Source organism: Synchytrium microbalum (genome assembly GCF_006535985.1).
Source record: "Synchytrium microbalum strain JEL517 chromosome Unknown SmJEL517_scf0021, whole genome shotgun sequence".
NCBI lineage: Eukaryota > Fungi > Chytridiomycota > Chytridiomycetes > Synchytriales > Synchytriaceae > Synchytrium > Synchytrium microbalum.
In genome coordinates, this window is record NW_022158370.1 from 89,474 (window position 1) to 106,044 (window position 16,571).

Genomic DNA, 16,571 nt, shown 5'->3' on the forward strand with positions numbered 1-16,571 from the left:
ATGGAACGATTCTTATAGATTCTCGCAAAGTCACCTTCTACTTCCCAAATCGAAATTGGTATAGCAAGCTGGCAGTAGAATAGGCACAAAACGATAAACGGATAGGAACATATATAGCATTTGTACAGACAGTTTTCAAAACACGACAATATTTAATTTTTCCGAAACATAATGGTCAGATTTTGTTGCGAACGGGAGGAAACGGATATATAGGCATGCCAGCTCCCAAGAAGGATGCTGTCTTTGCATTTCGGACTATACCCTGTGGAAGCTTTCTTCCTGTATACCCTCGACGTAACTGATGAGGAAGGACAGTTTGCAGTTTTGAATTGAAAGCCAGTTTCTACGTACCATAGTCGACTTTGGCAACATTGGGCGCACCTGAGAAGCAGAAGAGCAAAGTGCAGATCACCCCTCTTCATTTCTCTCTCTTTCCTGACGTTCAGCAAACACCCAGTCAAGTCCATATTTAGCTGTCACATGTACTGATAAAAGCAGAGTCTTTTCAGCCCACTTGCCAACCTCCCTCCCCTTAACAGTGTTAAGGCGTTTATCAGGTAATCTGTTTTCAGGCCCCAGGGGTCACGCAAGAAACCAGTATTGGGCTTTGAGAAGGCAACGTCGCCATCGAGACACGTTCTTATTTCCTCCAAAACGAAAGTATCTGGCAGTGCTTTTGTAAGGAAATACTGAGGAGTGCTGAGTTGCGACCAGGTATTTTTGATTCGCGTCCTTGAGTGGAATATAATGTAGTAGACGGCACACGTGAAGTTTCGTGAAGAAGCATGACCTTAGAGTGAGTAGAGGATCTAGTAGAGATCGAGTAACTAGCTGCGAGACTTACATTCGTAGAGTCGGCAATCCACATTGTTGAATTTGACACGAATTCGACGTGGACATGCAGTAGCATCGACCGAAAATGTGGATCTTGCTGACATTGGACCAATGACATGCATTTTTGGCCGGGCAACATGATTAGCGACTTGAGCGACTCGATTTCCAGCATTTTCGGCCATGATCAGCAGAGCTTTCGCATAGCTTTGTAATGTGTTTCAAATGTTACGCGTCAAGATGCGATTCTAGTAAAATACCACTAGAAGGGTGAGCAAGTAGCAAGTAGAATGATAGAATTTAGAATCTAGAATTCAAAGAATCCGAGAGCTTCCTCTCAATAACTTCCACAAAACTCTTCGTTCGAAATCAAACAGCAACCAGAGCTCTGTCCCGTAACGAGGAGCTTCAATGCAAGTAAATGGAATTGCAGAAAATGCACAGGATTCACTTCTTACCGACGCGACAATAACCGTACGCTTAATCAAAAGCTTTGAATTCAGAACGTGCAAGAATTTGGTTATGCATCATGTCGATCTGACGAAGACTACTCCACGTGATTTGATGGCTTCTATACAAGCTGGTAAGTTGGATCGCTATGATCGTGTCAAGATCTATTGAGATTGCTAGGTGCTTGTTTTTCTGACCAACATCAACCATTTGCTGACTCTTTTTCAATTCTTATCGCAGAAATCAAGACAGAGTCTGGATTCAAGCCGTATCTTGTAAACCGGTTTGGTAGGTGTAATGAGTTTGCAGATCTGTTCCTATGCAAGCATCGCCTGCCTTTTTCAAATGGACTTTGTTGCTTGTTGCATCATTAGACACGCTGAAGATTTACATGCAACCGCATGGTGCCAAGGTACTGTAACAACTCGAGAACCCTCTGTGATTGCCTCATACTGAACTATCACTGTTGGTTTATCAGACACAAAACTTGATCATCAATTTGGAACATGATGAGGATTGGATTTTGAAAGAAGATGTTGCATTGTCTGAGCAACACATTGGTAAATTACGGAGAACATCGCTTTCATCATTACTATTTCTCGGATGTCTTGCTACTAAACTAGCACGACACGGTTTTTTGTAGAAAACGAGACTGAGATTAGCTTTTACAACCGTGAAGCCTATAATCAATTCAAATCGCACCCGGAAATGAAGTGGTGAATGGAGTGATTCGTACCTGCTCGTGACTTGAAGTACAGATAGTCGTGCCTTGAGAGCCCGGCACATTATGGATCTTGGACTTGTGCGGCAATACACGTGAGCCTTCCATAGAACCTTTACAACCTCAAAATTCTTCAACAAGTAGAAAGAAAAATGCCGTAATATATTACCCTCTCGCTCTCATTCAATTCTGTTATACAAACGTCTTTACTATCATGCCACTGACCCATGTCTATACAATTTCACAGTAGAGTCCGCACCACCACTTATCAGTGTATCATGCAAAGTTGGGTGGAATTTCACCGACCACATACCCTCATTGCCCTTCCGTCTATGAGAAGAATACTCTTGCATACAATTACGTGATGATAAATCCCAGAATCGCATCGAGCAATCATGACCTAGATGGGAAAAAAGGGATTATTGATGTAATGTACAACTCTGTCAGCAAGACATGATTCACCAAACGTACCACCAGACACTAATGAGAGACCCAGAGGATGTATGTCCAGAGAAGTCACAGAGTCCAAGTGCGCAATCATTGAATGTATACATAGGCCTATTAGACGAAAGAGCAATAATCAGCAAAAAGAAATACCCTCGAACTTGACGAGAATTTCGTACCCGAATTCAGATCAAATATCCTTATACACTTGTCCTCGTGAGCAGTAAATGCCAACGACATGGTCGAATGACATATTATCTTGTTGATTTGGGTACCTGGTGTTCCATCTGTGAGAGGAGAAAAAAATCAACAAAACGTGAAGATAGCAAACAGCACAATCCTCACCATATGATTCAGCACTCTTCAACGAAAGTATTTCAGACCCTGTTGTAATATCAAACACCTTGGCAGTAGAATTCTGGTATGCAGCTATCAGCCTTGTTAAATTCGACGGTATCCAATCTATTGATGTGGGATTCGGCGAGTCTGACAATGATGGGGTGGTGATTGGCGAATGATGATCCGAGCTTCCTGCAGTTCCGTTGACTTTGGCTCCACCATACCACAGTGTCGTTCTTAATCCACGACTTGAGTCCGACGTATTCCAAAGTTTTATGGTTCCATCGGCGGAACATGATGCGAGTATTGATGATTGCGATAAAGACGGTTGAGATCTGACATCCCATACAGCGTCCGAGTGGCCAACATAGGTATTTACTTTGAGTTTTGAATCTAAAGTGGATAAAAGTGAGCAAAGAATTATCAAAGGAAGTATCCACGTTTGAGCAAGAACACAAACCATATGGTGCGTAAACATCTCGAATCAGGTTGGGGATAATCCATTCACGTATTGTGGAGTCCATACTGGCAGTGAAGCATCTCTCTGGTGTTGAGCCTGGACCAAACGCAACTGACGTTATAGGTCCAGTATGCCCTCGATATGTAAATATAGGTTCTAAATCTTGAGGAGGCCTAGGAAAAGGAAGAGCCAAGTCATTAAATATTCACATTGTCTTGCCGAGTGTGCCATCATCAACGACTGACTTTTTTGTTCCCATGTAATCTTGTAGATTCCATAGTTTGGCTGTATGATCTTCTGATCCAGACAGCGCTGCGAGAACTGTAGGATGCATCGCTACTGCTCGAACAGCATCCATATGACTGTGTAAGAAAGACATATGTCAGTGACAATAAAAACGGACGAGGGACTGGCATCATACACTAACCTCCGAAGTGTTCCCTTTGGCCTCCATATCACCTCTGTGGATGTCAGATCTTTGGATCCCGCCGATTTCTGGTTTTTGAAAACACGCCACGTCAGTTTCTTCGCTTTGAAGAAATGACTGTAATGATGCAATACCTTGGTCGTTGAATCTTCTGTATCTTCTTCAGACAGACTCAGTGACGCCAATGGATCATCTGTATACAGGACGACACTTGTCATCAAAAAAACCGAAAGTTATTCTCAGTATGTGATTTTTACCTGCAGACCGTTGCACTGGTGGTTTTGCAGCCCACTTGTTCATCATCTTCTGCGTCTTTCCATCATTTGGCAGTTTCAGTTTCTCTTGCACCTCCTCCACGGACTTAAAGGCGAATGGCTAGTTAGAAAGCCGAAAAAAACGAGTTCACTTTCCAGACTATGTACTTACTGGAACTTCCTGATCAGCACCAAGGTCAGCAGTCCTACCAACTCTCTTAACCGTATTCTGTCTACTCAATGAATCAGAAAACGTCTCGCTAGGTGACGGAGATGGGGGTGTACCGTCTAAATCTCCTAAATCAGTGGTTGGTACAGGTTCTGAAACACCATTTGTGGCTGGTCTGGGTGGTGGCGGGCGGCTTTCTACAGGTTTATTATTATTACGATCGGGCATGGATTGTTGTTGGTGTTGAGGTGGAAGCGGTGAGTTGGTTTGAGGTGGCATTTCTCGTCTTGAAGTTGTATCGGCGGAGGACTGAGGTGCAGACATGTCGTCTTCGTGTGAGCGTAGCGGAAGACCAGCCGCCAAACTGGGTGATGTTAATTGTCCAGCTTCTCGTAGATAACTAACAGACAAGCATTAAAAAGGGAGTCGGCCATTGAGCACTCTCATTCAATACCACTCACTTTTTCAGTATTTCTCTCGTACGCATATGTCCTACACCCTTCGAGAAATGCAATAATGTACCACCTTGACCTGGTCCCATTGTATTTTGCCGACTAGCCATTGGGTCACCTCGATCTAGTGTTCCTGTATCAGGTGGTATATCACGATGATCGGTCGTCAATGGAGCTGCCCCAGGCTCTGGCGACATTGCAGGTTCTGACGGCGTTTCTGCTCCTTGGGCTGTATTGTTTGCATGCATTGTAGAATACTTGTTCCTGTATTTTGTTTGGTATTGAGTTGAGATTGGAAGTGGATCCAAAGCAGAACAGGACTGTGCGCCAATATGGTTAGAATTGCATACCGTTCTTGTCTGAGAGCATACTCGAGCATCTTGATTCTTCTCAGCAAATCAGTCTTCATATTATCCATTCCTCGTCGTTCACTTTCCAAAAAGGCTATTTTAGACTGTGTAGAAATGCAAATAAAATAGTTAGCAGCCTAGTTTCGGATCTATCCTCTCTTGAACGTCCCAAACAGGGGTTGTGGGTTTCATATGATATCAAAACACATCCAAACATAACAAATTCTTGATGCAAATTGCAGCAGAATAGCTGCGACACCCAGAGGGCCCAAGAGGAATAAAGCAGGAATCAGCGCATCCCAGTACCTTAAGGTCAGATTTCTCGATTTCCCAGTCATTTCTATCACGCTCGAATCTCCTCCATTCCAGTTGCAAGAAATGTAGGACTCCTGGTAGAGTGTATCCTTGCGATGGCATCGTGGTTGCTCCCGGCTGCTGCTGCTGTTGCTGCTGGAAGCCTGACATCCTTCTATCTGAGTGCACTCTAGCAGGGCTAGTGCCGTTTGGGGGAGTTCCGTCTACTGTGCTGCTGTGTTTGTTTGATGACACTTTTGTCACCTCGAGCTAGGCAATGAATCTCAGAGTTCGCAATTGTGAGGACTAATCAAACAATATGTACCAGTTTCAACGTGTACGTGATCACGTGATCACCAATGAACGATTTATCTGACGCGTCGATGAAGTTTTAACGAACACCACACGCCAAACACGAACACCAACCGTTACAGCTGGGTCTAATTTGCTATTTCAGTCATGTTTACATAGTCAGATTTACAATATGAAAGTCCAGATGCTCTTCTATAAAAGTTTGAATAAACCAGTACGAATGATCGTATCCTTCCTGAGAGTCAAAGAGTCAGAATTTGGGAATACAATGAAGAAAATTGCTGGTTGCACATGCTAATACCAGCCGATCAAGAAACCTATAAACAACTCATGTCCTAACTCACCTGCATCCTCATATCAACATTCACATTCTTATTCCCTTCACAAGCCTTGGCAAAGTTCTCAGGCTTCAATTCCTTTTCCAAAAACGAGTCTTCCGTCCCTTGATCAATAAGTATGTTTCTCAATGGACCAGAGTACTTTGCTACTACTTCACATGAATCGTATTCCTTCCATGCTGCTTGATCTTCTTCGCCAAGATAGTTCTTGAATGCATGGATACCCCAAGGCGTCTTTGTTGGATTTGATACTGGTGAAAAGGCACTGATTGACTTGAATTTGTCTGGGTTCTTCAAACCGATTGTCAAAGCACCGTGTCCGCCCTATTGGCGGTAAGGAAACCGTTAGCCTCATATTTAGCTTTAAGCTTCTCAGGGGCTCAGCTAGTTATGTTACCATAGAGTGTCCCATAATTGAAATCTTGTCTGCGTCAATAGGTAGTTCCTGCAGCACAAGCTTGTACAGCTCGTCAACAATATACGAGTACATTTTGTAATTCTTTGACCATGGTTCTTTGGTAGCATCAAGATAAAATCCTACAGCACTAAAAAGTCAGCTAAACCGTTGAAATAGACCAAAGAAACGGCAATATAGCTCACCAGCAGAAACACCAAAAGACCAAGTCTCAGAATCTCCAGGTATAGGCACACCACGCGGTGACGTGTCTGGACTGATTAATGCAATTTGGTGGTCACTGGCAACTCCAAAGGCTGTAGATTTGGTGGGAAAGTTCTCATCGGTACAAGTCAAGCCCTAAAAGGAGTTCAAAAATATGAGGAATCGGATTTTAGCATTTAGACCTCCAGGAAACAGAGGTAGACAATCAGACGCATTCATCTCTGCAGGTGGCGGTATGCATGCCCTCTTCAATTCAACAACGGGCAGGCGTACCGACAAGAAGTACACTGCAGGACACTTTGATGTTGATGTAGACAATGGCAGAAAGACAGTAAACTTCATGTCGCAGCCTAGGACTTGCGAAACATGTTGATATCTAGAAATAGGGGACAAAGTTAGCGAAAAGAAAGCTGCACGTGTAGTTGAACATTGCAAACTGTAAAACCTGACGACATGGCCATCAAAGCATTTGGATTTGGATAGTTGTTTTAGCATCGCGTATTCGTTGAGGTCTTGTAATCTCGTGAGCTAGAGTATCGTGTTCTTGTGAGGTCTTGCGGTCTCTTGAGGCTTGAAGCTATAACGCACGTTTTCTAGGTTTCGAGTTGGAACTTTGGCGATCGAAGCTACAATATCTGAGTCTCCTGACGTGTTTAAACACGTATGGATGTATTATGTATTGATGACGATGAAGGCAGGTTTGAAATCGAGTTTGATTCTTTTGTTGTTATGTGTATGCAATATATACTCAATGATAACTACAAGCGTACTATCAGCTCATCGCTGATTTGATTCTTCTACCCAAGATATTTCTTAATCTTGTTGTTGGTCTCTGATGAGACAATCTTGGAATTCTTCTTTTTCTTGCTCGCAGATGACGAAGACGATCCACCGGATTGTGTAGCTGTTCTCTTACTAGCAGATTTCATTTGATTCGTGGTGATAGATGATGACCTTTCCGTTGAATGGATCGACATCGCAAAGTGCCAATCATTGTGTTCTTCAACATCAACGATTGGAATCAATTTGTTGCACTTGTCACATTTGGTTACTGTAGGATCTCGTTTTTCGTCAGTGGTCTTCATTTCTTCGTCCTCTTCGACACTCGTTTGGGGCTATTATATCGAAATGGTTGGTTGAAGTTGACTCAGTATTTAGTAGCATAGGCAATGGTGCTAAAAAAAAACCTCGTTCGCAGGGTACATACTTTGAAGAAGTTTGTGATTGCTCGATTGTCGGTCTCTTCCTTGATCAAGCCTTGTGCACCAATTGCTATCCTAAAACACGGAAACTTGTGGTCTGATTTTAGCAAATCCATTGCTTTTTCCAGCAAGACATCTGGCGAGTTCACTATATGTCGAATGGGGAAGGGACATGATTTCGACCTCGATTTTTGAGCACCCGTAGAAATATTCAAGGTGAACGTCTTGGGCCACCTAACATTAAACGAAAACGCTGTTTAGGCTTCCGGTTCTTTTGCTTGTTGGTATTTTATGATTCCACGAACGTGCCTCGAAGTCTCTTCAAAGTCGTCCGACACACGTGAATACAATTCAGCAGCTAGCACCCCGACCCAATCCCTGAGCTTGTCGTCATTTCTCACAGGTGGCCGTAACGACTTACATGCCTGCATTCCCTTTTGCTAATGGGGGATGAATCATGAGAGGCCTTCTCTTCGAGTTCAAGGTGTTTTTTCAAACTCACTTCTGTACGTGGGTTGACCGAAACATGACATGTACCACGACAAATATCATACAACCAGACTCCAATATCATCGCCTAGCTTTTGTTTCAGTTCAACTTCCGAATATTTCCTATTATCGATTTGGTTGATCTTATCCCAAGCATTCAAGAAATGCGTTTCGTTAGCACTCACCATAATTCACCAGCAGTCTCCACATTCTCAAACTCTGACTCAATTACTTCTCCAAGCTTCCCACCAAGACCTCGTATCTTGTTGAATGGCATGTCCTTCATGAATGCTTCAACTTCAGACGGTCTCATCACAGTTTGCTTATTTGGTTTGTTTTGCGACGAGCATAGTTTGGCAAGTGTCTTGTTCTGAGCAATACCAGCACTCAGGGTGTATCCTAGTTCTGTAGTGACTGCGGTTCTAATCTCTAGAGCGACATCTGCTGCAAGTGCTAGTTGTACGTCTTGCCAACCTCTTGATTCTGGTTGTGGATCAACACCATATAGAAATCCAGCTCCATCCCATTTCACAAGTGGCCCTCTTTCTACATCTACGTCCCTCCATTCTTGATCCAGAATACGTTTATTGACTTCGTCTGATACGTCAAAGTAGGCTTCATCAATAGACGCCCGTTCCAACTTTGCATCATACATTGCAGCGTATCGTTTGAAGATATTGAAGACGTTCTTTGACGCTGCCCTGTAGACGTCAAGGGAGACCTTATGGGTCTTTGGATCTGGAGAGTCGTGATATCTAGCCACTGTTTCGCCAGTGGCGTATGTTGCAACATGTACGAATTCGACTTCTGGGCAGAGTTCTTTGGCTTCAGCGGGAGATGAATGGCGCCTGATACCAGCAGCACGAGCAGCATAGCTTTTGAAAAGAAAAGGGCGATTGTTAGAAAAGAGTTTGGGATCAAGGCAGCGATCTTGTACTTGACAGCGATGAGTCCATTCCACTGGAGAACGCAAAGAGGTCGATCTTTGGGTATATTGAGGCGAATGTGCTCGACCATGACATAGAAGCAGTCCTATAAAAGGGTTTACGATGTGATTTGCAGAAACGTGTAGTTGTGTTGTCAGATTGAGCTTACTAAGTCTATGTGAATGATAGTTCTCCCTCTTAGATGAGCAGATACTGCAGAAGGCTCTCTTTTCCTTCTATTCGGGGAGCTCATCATGTCGAATTCCTGTTGTGATGTTTTGTCACAGCAGAAACTGTCAAGTTGTTTGTTGGCTATGAATCCAAGCACGTCATAAAGGAGAAATTAATATAGTATACGCAATTTATAATGATATTACACGTAAAGTCTATATATGTCGTTCGCGGCGTTCGCACTTCCATCGTCTTAACTTTCAGAATCCACAAAAATCACGTTCAAGATTCACATAGCTCATACAGAAATGTCTAGGAGACTTGAAGACAGCAACGATTTGTTCGACGGCAAGCGCAAACGCGCTCGGGAAGATGACCACGAGGACCTGGTAGATGTTGCCCATGAAGCTCGTAGCAAACGTAAGAATGTTAGATTCAGTGACCAGGACGATGCCTTCAAACCGTCAAAGAAAGATGCTCCACGTGCTTGGGACGACACTCAGGACGATGACGATGATGAAGATGACGATGAACTTGAAGCAAGTAAGTGCAATGCTCAAAGCATCTCGTGTCACATTTGTCCTTGGGAAGATTGACTCTGTCAAATGCAACGAAACGCAATATTATGGATAATAATCGAATTTTAATCTTCCACTTCTCCCTTAGAACGGAAACGAAAAGGCCAAGTCAATCTCGAGTTCTCAGACGACGAGGAAGAAGACGTCAACTCCAAAGAAGCAGCACCTGCTGACGACCAAGACATGTTTGCCGCCGAGACTCCTGCCGACAAAAAGCAGGATACACAGCCAAAGAAGAAGGGCGTCATTACATACATGGCCCCTACCCAAATCGAAGGCCAAGAATGGGATGCTGAAGCTGAAGAGTTTGATGAAGAAGGAACCAAAATGGAGCCATTCAATATGGATCAGGAGCTGGAAGAAGGGTACGAAAAGTGTCATTCACCACTGACCTCCTTGTCGTCTTTTTTGCGCCGCATTCCAACTGTATTTCAATTTTCGTAGTGGATTTGACGAATCGGGTCATTACATTGCAAAACAGGACGATCAAGCTATACACGACAATTGGCTTCAAGGCGTGACTAAAAACCAAATGCTGCTAGCTAAAGCCGCTCATGATCGTCAAGAAGCTCGTGCCAGAATAGATTTTGTCGTGGAAGAAAAGACGCAAGGAAAACTGGATGCCAATATGATATGGTATAAGATTCTAGCTGTCATGAAGCCTGGAGAGACAGTTGCTGGTGTAAGTGCATGATCTTGTTGAAAGTCAGTCTCGGTTTTTTGCACTCTCGGTTCAAGTCATCCTCATACGTTTTATTCTCAATTCCAGGCTATGAAACGATTAGGAGCCAACAGTGCAAAACCCAAAGTAATAAAAGCAGGATGGAAGAACAAGATAAAAAGTAAATATGCTGAATCTCAGTCATCGGATGCTATGCAGGTGGATCAGCAGGCTGCTGAAGAGCAAAGCAAACAAGCTGTAAATGAATTGACATCCTTGACTGATCAACTCATGGGATTTGGAAACTTTGGTAATCGAAGATGCATCGTCAGCATGTTACGAGGAAAGCTTTGCTGACGTATTTTTTCTACGTTTAGATGTGTTTGAGCAACGATATGAGCAAATAGTACGTATTCTTCGTTTAGCAAACTTGATCAGTAAGTTCATAGCGCAGCCCTTTATTTTCTTTTGTTTTTGGTTCTTGTCACGTCCTAACCATCCCTCTCACTTGTAGAGGAAGATTGGACCAATGGAGACCCACTTCCACCATTATCACGGGCAGCAGCATCAGATGACGCTGAATCAACTGAACTATTTTGGGAATACAAGAATAGTGAAGATACAATGGAAGTTCGCGGCCCACATACTGGCGAAGAAATGGATGATCTCGTCAAAAGGAGGCAGGCTACAGAGGAAGGTCAAACTGGACCATTATGGATTCGTAAAGTTACTCGTCAAACATCATTGGATCCGTTTGTGGGATTTTCAGTTATGCCCAGTGGGTTTGATTTTGTACATGGTTGATAAGTTGGAGATGAGCAAGTGTAAAACGTATATGCATGTCGCTATGTAATAAACCTTGAGCTCAAGCTCATAAAAGCAGCGGATCTGATTCTTTTCTGTCACTCGTGTATTTATTCAGGCCATTTTACAACATACAGTTTGGTTGAATAAGATACTGCTATCTACTTTCTTTTGGTGACGTAGTTAGATTAAATAATCACCGTAGAGGGTATATGTTTATATTAAATATTTACGCGAAAGCCAAACCCGTCCCCTTCACCCGCTTGTCGTGAATGTGTTTCGGCCACGATGGTGGTGGTGACGGTAAGCCCGAGAAGCTCACAGTTCGTGTATTCAAGGACGGGTGGCCAATCAGTTCAAGATTGCGACTAGAATTAAACGGGAGAATTTAGTAGATAGACCAAAAAAATCTAATTGTTGATTATTCTATAGCACAAACACATACCAGTCTTTATCAATCCACTCCTTAACAACACCAGCCGAGTTCAACCACTTTTGTGATGCAAACTTCTTGGCCAGACATGCCGGTGGCTCCTTCAACTTTCCAGCCAAGGCAATGACACAACTCGACAATGCCGAGTCATCATACTCATAATCGTGATTCCCACGAATACTCTCAGCCAAGATGATACTAGCAGATGCCACCACAGATGGCATATACACGATGAATTCCTCATAAATAACACTAAACTCCATAATATATCTCGCCAAAGCCCTCGACTGCATCTCAACACACTTTACAAACCGACAATCTGCCCTCAAGAATGCCTCAGCAGTTGGATGACCCAATACGAAATGAATCTCGTCAAGTATCACCAACTCCATCTGTTTAAAATCACTTTCCGGGTACGAGTCACAGCATATCTTGCACAGCTGCTTGACGGTGGGTACGTGGCCATGGTTTTCGGCGTATTTGGCTGCAATTAGGTACGATGCGACACCCAGGAGCTGGTACTGGTTGCGCGGGATTTTACGGTGGGAGCAGAAGCGGTCGAGGATGTTAATAGTTAGGTAGAGAGTTTCTTGGAGTGAGTCGTATTCTTCGAGGACTTGGATCAGCCAGGAGACTAGGGTTTGGCGCATCTTCCAATTGATTTCGGGCTGATTGTCCATGTAGTTGGGTCTTGGAGCGGTTTGTATCTACATATACACCAAAAAGGAGGTTATTCAGCAAGGTAGTATGATGTAGTATAATTCTGTTTGCAGATCCCTATCATGCTTACCTCCAAGTCCTTCATATGGCTTGAGATTTCATTCGCATATTCTTCGGCGTCTTGAGAGTCACCAAGGTCTTCTACAGCGTCAAAGGCAGCTGTCGAGGAAGGATTTTCTATGAAAATTTGAGGGAGAAAATTGAATTTCTTTCCTATTTTTTTTCTGGCTCAAAAGAAGCAATTGAGTATAAAAGCTTACTAAAAGCAGCAATTATCGCCTTTCTCGTATCATCCGTGAATGGCGGATCTTGATTATCTTCTGTCTGTAGAGCCGGTGCATTATAGTGCTCTACGAATAGAGGTGCTGGTATAGCATCGTCTTGAATGACCATCAGCTGAGCGTCATTCTGCACTGCCCCTCCTCCCATGCCAGGATCATTGTCATCATGATCACTATCATTATCTTCATCGTCAGAGTCCGTTTTGAATGATTCGGGGAAGTCTGTATCTACGCATTCGGCATCGTTGTTACAAATCTATGCCAGCTAAAAAGCAAAGCAATTAAAACGCAAATACAAAAAACGTACCCGAATCAGCTTCATTGTCATCCTTGTTGATGTCGAGAGCTCCAAAAGCCTGGTTGACATTGTCGGTCTTATCCCAGGAAGCCCCATCATAGAATCCACCATGATCGAATGAGCTATCGAATAATCCACTGGGCATGTTGGAGCTGCTTCCAGGTCCGTGGGCACTACGATCAGGTCCTTTGCCCTTCTCGATACCACCATTGCTGTTGGCATCGTCTGGTTGGAGGTTTGATGGGTCATAGAGCTGTGTCGTGATGATTACTGGTAGACTATGAAAACCCGAAAAGGCATCAGCTCTGCACGTATTATGCTTCAATGTTGACGAAACCAGCAGTTACCTGGATTGGTATTCCAGCTCAAAGCATAATCCAAGATTGACAAAGAAGGAGCAGAGTTCTTCGGGCCACAGTTCTGGTGCTGGGAATGTTGTCGCATGAATCGATTCAGGCAGTGTCACTGCATCGTAGCTTGTCTCTGCTTTCATTCTTGAAGTCAGGATACTCGCAAAGTGTTGAAACAGGACTCGCATCAATTCCTAAAACGATGTTAGCGAAGATCAGTCAGCAAAAAAAGCATGTAAGCTGTCAATAATGTCGACTTGTTGCTTTTCAACTGACCGTTGCATCTTCCCAAGAACACGGATAATTCTGGATGAAAGAAGCACTCCAAATAATAAATCCCACCGCATCTGAGACTGATACGAAATCAGAAAGATAGAATGCCAGCAAGTGAGTCAGAGGTAAAGTTGCTCCACAGCGAACCTACAATTTGGACATGTTAAGTTTCGAAAGAAGATCGGCTTTGGGAGAACTAACATGGTAAAGAGTCAAATAATTGACGAAGGAAATCGTCTGCTGTTGATATCTCTCCATAAACCAATTACAGCGCTTCAAAACCTCCACGGAGTCAAGAACATGGTCCAGGAGATTTGGCAGAGACTCGGGAAGAACTAGAAAGAAAGTTCATGTAAATTGCAACACATTTTCAAACAACATGATCTGTGCCAATTCCAAAGAATACACTTACGCAATGATTGAGGAGGAGACAAAGATCCTACTGAATCGTTACCACGCGATGATGACCCAGAGGAATCAGCCGAAGTGTCTGGGGGTATGACCTCAAACTCCAACAATAGGTTTGCGATTGCATCGTCTGAAATGGTGGCCGGATGAGACGGATTTCGAGGAGTGCTTCTAGATCTCTTGTAACTTTTGCTGGTGCCATCCTCTTGCCCTTCTTGATCATACAGCAACGTGTGTTTTAATGACGTTGAAGGTGCAACCAGAGTAGATCCTTCAAGCCTTGCTGGTGTTCTGCTTTTGAAAACGATTCCAGTAACACATTTCTGTAAATGTGCTTTAATATTCGTGATGTGGTCTACAGACCAGTTCGTCAGAAACATTGTGTGAGTAATTTTCAGAAACCCCACGTGAAATAATAATAATTACATTTAGGAGTAATGGTTCCGTTTGGGTGCATCCATTGCTGAGCAATGCAAGTCAGTTAGAGGCGTTACGAACATACATCTAACTTGCTAACTTGTTTATACCTTGCCACATCCCTTGCATTCACACGCGACTTCAAAATTTGGTTGGGTTGGCCAATAGATTAATTGTGAATGGTAGGTATCTGAATTCTCTCCATTGCCAATTTTTTCTAGCTTTGAAAGTGGCAATGGTAACGTCTGCTGCATCGTTCTCTACGCCCGACTCGAAGACTCATCGAGTTTTACAAAAAACCGTTTCTTTGCAGTTAGCAAGCGAGTGGGATGCAATTTCGGCTGAACGGTCGTTTGTCAAAACGCAGTGCGAAGTTGATGCAGATTTGAATGTTCTTGAGGATGATGCCAGATCAAGATATTATAGGTCATGCCATAGCCTGTAATTTCTAGCAACGATATGCATGCTGGAGTCTTGCGATCTTGTTTAAGGGCTCATTTCAGAGCAATGGTTCCAATTGCGGCCAAGTTGGGGAAGGTTGTCAACTGGAGTGAATCCTTCAAGTTAAAGCAGCTTCGGCATACAGTAAATGAGCTTTGAGCTTTGATGACAAGAAGATGCAGGAGCGAGTAGTTTATGTAAGGTGGGTCCAACACTGGGGTTTGCCAGGAAAAGACAAAGTCTCCACGGGTGCAGTTACATTCACACGTTCTAGGCACAAAGTGAGACAGAGGGAGAGTGGGACTAGCTGGGGCCACTTGCATTGTAGTCGAATTGGCATTGTACGCATAGTCATCTGATTCTGGTGGCTGCTCTTCTTGTAAACAAGACTTGCACCAACTTGGTTTTTTTCCTTGGTATGCAACTTGCAACAATAGCCCTCGGTCTCCTACTAGCAGTGAATACAGCTTCAGCATTCTCGTTCAATCGTCCTTTCGTCGTCAGCTATTGGGGACAAAACTCGTTAGGGTATGCATGTTGTCTGAGCTTGAAATTTGCATCTTTTCTCTTGACTGACAACTGGACATAGTAACGAGGACTCAATCGACGATTATTGCACTGATAACGGACCAAATTTAATAAATATTGGATTCTTGGATGGTATGTGAAACCCTCTTTCTCGATGTTTTAACTGACATTGTCGCAACTGACGCAAACACCACAGCAAAACCCTCAAACGGGAACTCTGGCGCTAATTTTGCAAATCACTGTGATGGAACATACTGTACGCAATGGAACCGCCCCATACTGACGTGTCAAGGACGAGGCAAACTCGTAATTCTGTCGATTGGAGGAAAAGGCAACACTCTGGCTCTTACAAGTGCTGCTGATGCAGTATCGTTTGCGGATTATGTATGGGAAGCATTCCTGGGTGGAGCATCTAGTTCCGTCATTAGACCATTCGGAAGAGTGATATTAGCTGGTGTTGATCTTCAGCTGGAGAACGTGAATCCACTGTATTGGGATTCGTTCATAAACGAGTTAAGGACAAAATATGCTGAATCTGGAGAAACTTTCTATGTATCTGGTACTCCTCAGTGCGTCTTCCCAGACTCGTCGTTAACGACAGCATTGTCGAATTCGTACTTTGACTTTTTGAACATACAGGCAAGCACCAATTTTACTTTCCTGATTCTTTCCCACTTTAATTGGTTCATCTGAAAGACCCTAACATAAAACTTTCCACACAGTTCTATAACAATGACTGTGGTATCCATAATCATCCATTTATAAATAGCAACGGTGGTGGAGCGTTCAATTACGCTACTTGGGTGAATTGGGCAAAGAATGCATCCGTAAACAAAAGCATCAAGCTGCTGGTTGGAGTCACTTGTAATCCAAACACAGCTAGCGGCTTCGTCCAACCTCAGCAAGGTGCAATTAGAAGAAACCCACAGTCATGATATCCAGGATTAACGACTTTGCACTCTAATAGTTGGAATGGTTGCTCGGGATCTCCAGAACCGGTACCCTGCCACGTTTGGAGGGATAATGTGCTGGGATGCGGAAGGAAGCGCTTCAAACACATACCAAGGGGGCTTCTTCATCGCCAATCTTAAATACCAAATACAGAGCTGAATCAAATATGGATAACTATATG

The 16,571-nt window shown here is 43.4% G+C and overlaps 5 protein-coding genes across 5 annotated transcripts; 2 read left to right on the forward strand and 3 right to left on the reverse strand.

Moving 5' to 3' along the window:
• Positions 1 to 1,353: 1,353 nt before the first annotated feature.
• Positions 1,354 to 2,001, forward strand: SmJEL517_g03704 (uncharacterized protein; the record flags this gene model as incomplete). Its single annotated transcript, XM_031169632.1, has 5 exons — positions 1,354 to 1,414; positions 1,522 to 1,569; positions 1,656 to 1,693; positions 1,760 to 1,841; positions 1,925 to 2,001. The coding sequence occupies 5 exons, from the start codon at positions 1,354 to 1,356 to the stop codon at positions 1,999 to 2,001; spliced, it is 306 nt and encodes a 101-aa protein (XP_031024383.1).
• Positions 2,002 to 2,214: 213 nt separating this feature from the next.
• SmJEL517_g03705 (uncharacterized protein) lies at positions 2,215 to 5,362 on the reverse strand (the record flags this gene model as incomplete). Its single annotated transcript, XM_031169633.1, has 13 exons — positions 2,215 to 2,402; positions 2,474 to 2,560; positions 2,626 to 2,733; positions 2,792 to 3,178; positions 3,246 to 3,418; positions 3,491 to 3,607; positions 3,673 to 3,740; positions 3,807 to 3,865; positions 3,930 to 4,032; positions 4,099 to 4,495; positions 4,557 to 4,811; positions 4,898 to 5,001; positions 5,204 to 5,362. The coding sequence occupies 13 exons, from the start codon at positions 5,360 to 5,362 to the stop codon at positions 2,215 to 2,217; spliced, it is 2,205 nt and encodes a 734-aa protein (XP_031024382.1).
• Positions 5,363 to 5,654: 292 nt separating this feature from the next.
• SmJEL517_g03706 (uncharacterized protein) lies at positions 5,655 to 9,329 on the reverse strand (the record flags this gene model as incomplete). The annotated part of the gene is made up of 12 exons (XM_031169634.1): positions 5,655 to 5,738; positions 5,848 to 6,165; positions 6,239 to 6,378; positions 6,442 to 6,595; positions 6,734 to 6,836; positions 7,262 to 7,575; positions 7,668 to 7,896; positions 8,011 to 8,102; positions 8,165 to 8,273; positions 8,336 to 9,025; positions 9,088 to 9,182; positions 9,246 to 9,329. The coding sequence occupies 12 exons, from the start codon at positions 9,327 to 9,329 to the stop codon at positions 5,655 to 5,657; spliced, it is 2,412 nt and encodes an 803-aa protein (XP_031024385.1).
• A 226-nt stretch (positions 9,330 to 9,555) lies between these two features.
• On the forward strand, positions 9,556 to 11,290 carry SmJEL517_g03707 (uncharacterized protein; the record flags this gene model as incomplete). Its single annotated transcript, XM_031169635.1, has 6 exons — positions 9,556 to 9,790; positions 9,914 to 10,190; positions 10,270 to 10,507; positions 10,595 to 10,796; positions 10,864 to 10,923; positions 11,001 to 11,290. The coding sequence occupies 6 exons, from the start codon at positions 9,556 to 9,558 to the stop codon at positions 11,288 to 11,290; spliced, it is 1,302 nt and encodes a 433-aa protein (XP_031024384.1).
• A 157-nt stretch (positions 11,291 to 11,447) lies between these two features.
• Positions 11,448 to 14,724, reverse strand: SmJEL517_g03708 (uncharacterized protein; the record flags this gene model as incomplete). Its single annotated transcript, XM_031169636.1, has 12 exons — positions 11,448 to 11,451; positions 11,524 to 11,658; positions 11,736 to 12,430; positions 12,514 to 12,620; positions 12,704 to 12,952; positions 13,032 to 13,300; positions 13,370 to 13,566; positions 13,649 to 13,792; positions 13,847 to 13,980; positions 14,058 to 14,408; positions 14,480 to 14,516; positions 14,581 to 14,724. The coding sequence occupies 12 exons, from the start codon at positions 14,722 to 14,724 to the stop codon at positions 11,448 to 11,450; spliced, it is 2,466 nt and encodes an 821-aa protein (XP_031024387.1).
• Positions 14,725 to 16,571: the final 1,847 nt, after the last annotated feature.